At 36.4% G+C, this 8,688-nt stretch overlaps 2 protein-coding genes across 3 annotated transcripts; one reads left to right on the top strand and one right to left on the bottom strand.

The window, feature by feature from the left end:
• LOC104732492 (heparanase-like protein 3) lies at positions 1,239-4,194 on the top strand. Its single transcript, XM_010452039.2, has 9 exons — positions 1,239-1,596; positions 2,019-2,055; positions 2,132-2,315; positions 2,393-2,541; positions 2,642-2,872; positions 2,966-3,155; positions 3,244-3,369; positions 3,485-3,584; positions 3,668-4,194. Exons 1-9 carry the CDS (start codon positions 1,369-1,371, stop codon positions 4,031-4,033), a joined length of 1,611 nt encoding a protein of 536 aa, XP_010450341.1. The 5' UTR covers positions 1,239-1,368; the 3' UTR covers positions 4,034-4,194.
• LOC104732493 (arogenate dehydrogenase 1, chloroplastic-like) lies at positions 4,064-6,598 on the bottom strand. Of its 2 annotated transcripts, XR_758867.2 has the most exons (3): positions 5,416-6,598; positions 4,314-5,335; positions 4,064-4,135 (listed from the first exon to the last, which is right to left on the bottom strand). XR_758867.2 is itself a non-coding variant. In XM_010452040.2 (2 exons), exons 1-2 carry the CDS (start codon positions 6,507-6,509, stop codon positions 4,444-4,446), a joined length of 1,986 nt encoding a protein of 661 aa, XP_010450342.1. In that variant the 5' UTR covers positions 6,510-6,598; the 3' UTR covers positions 4,180-4,443. The 2 variants fall into 2 exon arrangements, 1 of the variants encoding a protein (XP_010450342.1); XM_010452040.2 differs by lacking the exon at positions 4,064-4,135 and having other exon boundaries at positions 4,180-5,335.

Genomic DNA, 8,688 nt, shown 5'->3' with positions numbered 1-8,688 from the left:
TGGTAGCAACTAACAATATGAAAGATGGAAGACCCCAAACACGAAATATCAGGTTAGTTAATTATACGCAGATTAATAAGTAAATTGACATTCAATCAGTTGAATTAATAAAACAGGTTCAAAATATTCTGAAAATACTTTGTTGAATAACCAAGTGAACCCTATAAGTTACACCCCAAGTCTCTCGTCACTATGACAAAAAAAAAAAAAAAAATTTGATAAATCTCATAAAGAGAAAATGATTACATGCCTAGAATTATACATAATTATTCACTTACAACTCATTTTTCATCTTTCAATTTTAACTTAAGTTTATTAGTTGGTTTGTTGTTTGCTTCTGGCATCTTAATCTCCCCGATGTTACCGACTTGGCCAACGACATCTCCTAAACAAAGAACAACAAAACAATATTCAGTGAATATTATCAGAATAATAGGCTAATAGTAACCGATGGCAGGATGAAAACAAAGAAATCTATAATAACATATGAAATAAAGAAAACATAAGAAGTAGCAAATAATCACATTTTCGTAATAGGAGCAGTTAATTTTTTTTTGCGTATATGCCATGAAAAAGTGAGAAATGGGTGCGGTGATATTAGCTGCTGTAAACCAAAAGTATTTATAGTGTTTAAACTATAAAGAGATCGTAGGGTTTTTTTTTGTGTGAATATGTAGAGATAATCTTGGTGATCAAGTATACAAGATCTTAAAAATATTACAATTTTGGAAGTAGTTATAAAATATGCTAGTAATATAATATACCACTAATTATGAGTATGAGTGTAGTATATCATTTTTTTTTCTTATTAAATCTCCAAGTGTAGTTAACATATTGATAAGTCGAAGATTTGATGAGGATATTGTAATTATAGTTAGAACATTAAATTATTTGTTGTTTTTTCGCAATTTTTAGAAATTAATTTTCTAAATAACTTTTTAAATAAGTATAACTTAAAAAGGTAAAACACCAAATGTAATTACAAAATGTTAATACAATACTCGTTCATTTAGTTTGGTTGTATGAAGAGTTTAGTCCGTGAAAGCCTTTGCATGTAATTAAGAGATTCATGTAACTTAAAAGCAACAATATATTAAAGTTAGTAAACCCTTTTCAAAAAAAAAAAAAGGAACAATCTATTAAAGTTGTGCAGGTAGAGATACTTTTAAGTAGTTCACCTTTTATATTTTTATATTTTTATGTAATACTTTATATTAAAGGTCACGTAAACAACTCAAACAACAAAAGGAAAAAAGAACAAAATAATTAAATAAAAACAATTTAATTTTTTCAGTATGTGTGTCTGTCTTCCATTTCCACAAATTATATAAACACCCAAATAAGATCTCATTCTCTTATAAATAAAAAATGGGTTGTCGTCAAATCTGGTTCATAGTTTTGTTCCTCTGTGTGTTTCAGTTCTTGGACTACACAGTTAGCTCCACCGTTGAAGAGAATGGGAAGGTGTTTGTGTACGGAAGAGCCGCCGTGGGAACTATAGACGAAGACTTCATTTGCGCCACCTTGGACTGGTGGCCGCCGGAGAAATGTGACTACGGCACTTGTAGTTGGGACCATGCTTCCATTCTCAATCTGGTTTTTTCTTTTTCTTTTCTCTCTTTTTTTTTTTTGTTTTTCATTTTCATGTTTTTTATTTTTTGCCGACGATAACAATGCAACTTGGGTTTTTGAGAAAAAAAAAAAAAAAAAAAAAAAAAAAAAAAAAAAAAAAAAAAAAAAAAAAAAAAAAAAAAAAAAAAAAAAAAAAAAANTAAAAGTTTCTTAGTTACTCTGCATTTGGCAAATATAATTTACCAATTGTAGAAAATTAAAAACCCATTTTATCATTTTTTACCATTTATGGAATCTCAAAGTCAAAATTTATTATGTGCCAAGTAAAACAATTTCCTTATCTTTTTTTTCATCATATTCAATTTTAAAAATTGATTACATAGAAAAATGGTAGCAATTGATTAGTACGAAGTACTGAAACTGGGTTATGTTGATCTTTCTTGCAGGATTTGAACAACATTATTCTTCAAAATGCAATCAAAGGTAGATCAAATCAGATTCCTGATAGATTATAGTATTTGTTATGTCAGGATTTGACCTTTGTTCTCAATTTCCACAGCATTTGCTCCATTGAAAATAAGAATAGGTGGAACATTACAAGACTTGGTGATATATGAGACGCTAGATCAACAGCAACCTTGTCTTCCTTTTACCAAAAACTCTTCAATTATCTTTGGTTACACACAAGGATGTCTGCCTATGCGTCGATGGGACGAGCTCAATGCCTTCTTCCGTAAAACTGGGTACATTCACATTCTCTTCTTTCCACTTTGTTTTCCCCTCTCTCTTTCTTCCCTCACCTACTTGTGGTTTGAATCAGAGCTAAAGTCATCTTTGGACTGAATGCACTCTCGGGTCGTTCCATAAAACCTAACGGTGAAGCCATAGGAGCCTGGGATTCCACCAATGCTGAATCATTTATCCGGTTTACAGCACAGAATAACCATACCGTAGATGGTTGGGAGCTCGGTAAGTCATCTGACAACACTACAGAGAATTCATAAGCCTGATCGAATTCTCACCACATCACCACGCTGGTTTTGCTTTTTTTTTTTTCTTTTCTTAATAGGCAATGAGTTGTGTGGAAGTGGTATTGGTGCACGAGTTGCAGCCAATCAGTATGCTATAGACACCATAAATCTAAGAAACATTGTGAACCGGGTTTACAAGAACATGAGTCCCATGCCATTAGTGATAGGCCCGGGTGGCTTCTTTGAAGCTGCTTGGTTCACAGAATACCTGAGCAAAACAGAAAACTCTCTCAACGCTACCACACACCACATCTACGATCTCGGTCCAGGTAACCTGCATACTCAACAATTTTCGTTTCATATCCTGCAGGTTCATTATTTAACTTTTGATGGAAAGAAAACTACATTTTGATTGATTACAGGGGTCGATGAACATCTGATAGAAAAGATATTAAACCCTTCGTATCTGGACCAAGAGGCAATAACGTTCCGCAGCCTCAAGAACGTAATAAAAAAATCCTCAACCAAGGCCGTGTCATGGGTTGGTGAGTCTGGTGGTGCCTACAACAGCGGGAGGAATCTTGTCTCTAATGCTTTCGTGTATAGTTTCTGGTAAGAAATAGATAAAATCAGCAAAATAACAAGCTTATCATAAGCAATATACTCAAACATTTCTAATGATAATGTTGTGTGATGGTAGGTACTTGGACCAGCTTGGTATGTCATCAGTGTATGATACCAAAACATATTGTAGACAGTCTCTGATCGGAGGAAACTATGGGTTGCTAAATACTACTAATTTCACACCCAATCCAGACTATTACAGGTAAACAAATAACCAAAAGATGAATTTGGTATGTCACCAGAAAAAATGGGAAGAAGACGCAATAAAATTGGTTTGTAAAACTAACTACAAAATCATGCTACTTGTTAACATGCAGTGCCCTGATCTGGCGACAACTTATGGGAAGAAAGGCATTGTTCACAAGCTTTTCCGGAACCAAAAAGATACGTTCATACACCCACTGTGCAAGACAATCTGTAAGTCCAGTTTCCATACAAGTAATAAAAATGGCATTATTCTCGATGAGTTCTGATCTAACTTCTAAAGTTTCATCATGCAGAAAGGAATCACAGTTTTACTGATAAACCTTGACAACACTACGACAATTGTAACAAAAGTAGAGTTAAATAACACTTTCAGTCTGAGACATACAAAGCACATGAAGTCTTATAAAAGAGCAACTTACCAACTTCCTTCGGATAGTAATGGGGAAATCCAAAGAGAAGAGTATCACTTGACAGCAAAAGATGGAAACTTACACAGTCAGACTATGCAACTCAACGGTAATGCTCTTCAGGTTAATTCAATGGGTGACTTACCTCCTATAGAGCCGATACATATAAATTCAACAGAGCCAATAACAATAGCTCCATATTCCATAGTGTTTGTGCATATGCGGACTGTTGTTGTACCTGCATGTGCTTAGGTAGCTGCATATGGAACTTAAGACAGTTCCTCCATTCAGTTATTTGATTAGAGATAAAGAAACAAGTGTACCTTTCTTTCAGAAACCTATGGGCATTGAAATCTGTAAGTTCAAAGTATTTGGACCAAATAAAATAAGTAAAACAATTTCGAAACCCAAAATTTTGTTTGCATTTTATTTCTGTTTAACATTGATAACCGGTTGAGACCGTGAAGCCCGTATGGGGGACAAACGACACACTAAAGGATCAAATAAAGCTACAAAAAAGAAAGAAACTTACACCAAAGCCTTTCAAAGACCAACAATTTCTCCCAAGCACCATCTTCTGAGTAGAACAGTAATGCGTGAAGATGGGATTACAAAATTAGTAGTCAAGGAGCAGGACTGAGAGAACATTAACTTAAGCTATTTTATAGCTTAGTCAGCTCTAGCGAAGGCGATATAGCTAGCTCATGAGAATGTTGAGAATGTAGTCGTCCAAAGAGCTGTTTCTTCAATGATTCGAAAGCCAAATGAAACCTCTCAAGCTGTTCCATTGCATTAGGATTGTATAAAAATAGTCCATAGTAAAGATCAAAGCTGTCACCAGCGGTATTCTCCACCAATTTTAGCAATGTCTCATAACCCTTGGTATCGACAGGAGTAGATTCCAAGCTCAGCTTCTCCAGAAGCCTTCCCGCTGTGTGTGTGATAAACTGTGATCCAGCAGCATGCCAATCATGATCAGCACACGACATCTCCACCATAGAACACCCTTCACGGGCAAAAGTATCAAGAAAACTGTCACACCTCGATTTTCTTCTATCATCTGTTCCGATCCTAACCTTATCAAACACAAAGGAAAGATGGTTCCATCCATTTTTACCACTCTCTGGTCCAAACATGGGATGAGTGCACAAAATATCAAAATCTTGTGGGAGAACTTGAATAAATAAAGTCCTCGGGAACTCTTTAACGGAAAGCACATCCACAAAGAGGGTGCTTCTCTTCAGTCTCTGAAATGGGAGTGACTTGAGAACTTTTTCAGTGGAAAGGATTGACGTACAGAGAAGAATAACTTCCGGATGCTCTTCAAACAGATCATCAAGGTCTGAAAAATACGAGACACCCAGCTTTGCAGCTTCATCAGTGTAGTTAGTTCTAGAATAGGCTAACACCGTGTGACCCTGCTTGACCATTGTTTTTGCTAAAAACTGTCCAAAATTGCCAAACCCGATAATACCAATCTTGAGCCTCGAACCGTCATTAACACTGCCAGAGAGCTGGGGGTTATATTCATACTTGAGAGACACATCTTCTGACCTGCAGGATCACAAATTGATAGAGATTCTTTACAATAAGAAATCAAATCCAAGTGGGCATAAGCATTAGAAACAGTGTACCTCATCGAATCCAAAGAAGCATCAGTTTCATAACCATTTGGAAAAACATGAACTTTGTTTGTTTCACCTTCACCTTCAAACGACTGCTTCCTGACAACACCATGAAGTCGACTAAAAAGCTCCTTACGCAATGCCTCGAAAGCTAAATCAATCCTCTCAAGCATCTCCAAGGAGTTGTTATTATAGACAAACAACCCATAGTACAGATCAAAACTATCCCCACAAGTATTCTCAGTCAAATCAAGCAATGCCTCATACCCTTTAGTATTAATGGGCGTAGACTGCAAACTCAACATCCCCAAAACCCTGCCAAGCGTATGCGTTATAAACTGCGACTCAGCAGCAAACTTATCATGATCAGCGCAACTCATCTCCACCATCTTACAACCTTCTCTCTCAAAAATCCCAAGAAAACTCTCACACCTTGAGACTCTCAATTCATCTTCCCCAATCCTGACTTTATCATACACAAACCTTAAACCTCCCCAGCCGTGATTCGAATTCACACTCTGAGGACCAAACATTGGATGCGTACAGAGGATATCGAAATCTTCAGGTAAGTATTGAAGGAGAAGAGTCTTAGCAAACTCTTTCACAGAGAGAACATCAACGAAGAGAGTGCTCCGACGGAGTCTCTGAAACGGCAACGTTTTGAGGACATTCTCTATGGAGAGGATCGAGGTACAGAGTAAGACAACGTCAGGGTGACGTTCGCAAAGATCGTGAAGATCGGGTAAGTACGAGACGCCGAGACGACGAGCGGCGGAGGAGTGATCGGATCGGGAGTGAGCGAAGAGAATGTGGCCTTGAGAAATTAGGGTTTCGGCGAGGAATTGGCCGTAGTTGCCAAACCCGATAATGGCGATACGGAGAGGAGGGACTGGATCGGAACTGAGAAGACGGTTGTTGTCGGAGACGGAGACGGCGGTGGTGGTGGGGTTAGGTGGACGGAGAGAGAGAGAAGGGAACATTGAGGACTGAGAGTTAAAGGAGAGGGAGTGAGTAGGTTTGGTGATGAGCTTTGGGAGGAAGACGAATGAGAAGGAAGATGATTGAGTGAGAAGAAGATGATGAGAATGAGATTGAGAGATCATTTGGAGAAGAAGAGGAATTGATGGAGCGGTGGATTCTGACTTTTACTGCCATTGGAGATGAAGAAGAAGACTTTGGAGCTTTGTGGCAGATTTTCAAGTCTGCACGCACGTTGTAGGAAACATTTTTTTTTTTTTTTAATTATTATTTTTTTTGTTTTTGTTTTTAACTTAAAATTTTTAAGACATTATTGCAAATGAAACTGGTTTAACCGATGAGATTAGGCATGTCAATTAGGGCCGAAATCCGCGGGCTAGTCCGGTCAGGCCCTGAAAAACACAAGGCTTGGACTTCAATATATATGTTTAGAAAAAATCGAGATTTTCGGATTCAGCTTGTTTGGGTTACAGGGTTTTTTGGGATTAGTCCGACCAGCCTCGGGGCAGCCCAAAAAACCCTTTAACAAATATATTTATATCTTTTTGTTAACATTTTTGTTTGATTGTAATATTTGATTAACAATTTATTATAAATAAAGTTTTAAACTCTAATCCTAGTTTTCATATTTACTTAATAACCATACTTAATACTTTAAAATTTTTATTAATGATATTTTATATGAATTATATATTGGTTTATTTGGTTAAAGTAATCAAAATTTTATTTAGTTTTAAACCTTTTCTATTAAATTAAATTGGTTGTACTGAATATAGATGAGTTATTAAATTTTGATTGATTTGTTTTATATTGCACCTTCAAACATTGCTTTTTAAGGCTTATAAGTTAGAATTTTTGATCGGTAAGATAAGCCCGAAAAAGCCCAAAAAACCCTGTAGCCTTGTTAGGGCCAGACTCGGGCTTTAAAATATAGGCTCAGAAATATTTCGGGCCGGACCGGGCCGGGCTTAAACATATGCGGGCTTTACGAGTTTCGGGCCGAGCCGGGCCGGGCCAGCCCGATTGACACCCCTAGATGAGATAAACTCCTTCGTTTTATTCCTGTTTTTTTGTGTGTTTTTCAAGTTTTTGAGGACTAAAATTCGAATGTGGATCATTTCATATCCGTACACACTCCAAAAGTGCGAATTGCTACCTGTACAAATAAGGAGTGCCAATTTATACATGTACCCTAAGACATTTCAAATTTCATACCTATACTTACAAAATTGAGCCAATTTCACAGTCCAAGTTAACGGATTTAAGTCAACCGTTAGAGATGCTGACTCTGAGTCAGCCTCTTTGGACTGAATGCACTTAGCTAAGGATCTCCTCCCTAGGGTTTTTTTTTGTGAAATGGACATCGAGATTCCACGAGTGAACTTGACAATCGGAGAGAAATGGGGTCGACTGGAAGAGATCAGGCGACTCAGCATCATCATCCGCCTCAAATCAACAGTCTCGTCGTACGCCCATCCGGAAGCAACGACGGCGAAGACGGCCGTAACCCCACCGCCGGAGACTATGAGCTAGGAGAAGTGTCCCGTGACTGTCCCTCATTCGCTCGCTCGGATCGGTTTAAGGGTGACAATGGTTCGTATCTTTTGGATTATTATATTTCAGTCCTCTTTGAGTTTTTTTTCTCCTTTTGGTTTAGCGCGAAGAACATGGCATCACTTGTTTCTCCAATAATGCGCGAAGAACCGTTAGAGATGCTGACTCAGAGTCCACATGTGTATTGACTGTCATCGAAAATGCAAAAACGACGTCGTTTTGTTTTCTTCGAAAAAAATTGTGGAATACCCACACAGTGGTGATTGGAACCCACGACCTCCCCACTCCCGCGGGTCGAACCCACGTTCTCAGATACAGACAGCATAAGACTTAACCGACTGATCCCACAACAATACTCGGTTATAGCATACAAATTTACCTTTATAAACCTATAAGGTATCTAAGTCCCAATTAAATGAATTTGAATTGGGAGAAAAATAAAAATCCTAGGGTTCTTCTTCTTCTCTCAAATATAACTGATAAATTTATAAATTTATATTTAAATTATAAATTTTTATTTAAATTATAAATTTATAATTTATAATGGAAAATTAAATATAAATTTATAAATTAAATATAACTGAGAATATATTTATAAATTTAAATTTATAAATTAAATTAAATGAAATTATAAATTATAAATTTATATTTAATTCTCAGTTATAAATTATAAATTTCATATAAATTAAATATAACTGAGAATATAAAGATAAATTTGTATAACTGTTAAATTTATAACTGAGAATTAAA

Source organism: Camelina sativa, chromosome 12 (genome assembly GCF_000633955.1).
Source record: "Camelina sativa cultivar DH55 chromosome 12, Cs, whole genome shotgun sequence".
Taxonomy (NCBI): domain Eukaryota; kingdom Viridiplantae; phylum Streptophyta; class Magnoliopsida; order Brassicales; family Brassicaceae; genus Camelina; species Camelina sativa.
Note: the sequence above shows the minus strand (reverse complement) of the source record. Positions and strands in the feature narration are given on the sequence as shown.

Bases quoted from the DNA above. Each gene is read 5' to 3' on its own strand.
- LOC104732492 (XM_010452039.2), top strand. From the start codon at position 1,369: ATGGGTTGTCGTCAAATCTGGTTCATAGTTTTGTTCCTCTGTGTGTTT. The intron at 2,056-2,131 runs GTAGATCAAATC...CAATTTCCACAG, and splicing joins TCTTCAAAATGCAATCAAAG to CATTTGCTCCATTGAAAATA. The intron at 3,370-3,484 runs GTAAACAAATAA...GTTAACATGCAG, and splicing joins CCCAATCCAGACTATTACAG to TGCCCTGATCTGGCGACAAC.
- LOC104732493 (XM_010452040.2), bottom strand. From the start codon at position 6,509: ATGATCTCTCAATCTCATTCTCATCATCTTCTTCTCACTCAATCATCT. The intron at 5,336-5,415 runs GTACACTGTTTC...GTGATCCTGCAG, and splicing joins GCTTCTTTGGATTCGATGAG to GTCAGAAGATGTGTCTCTCA.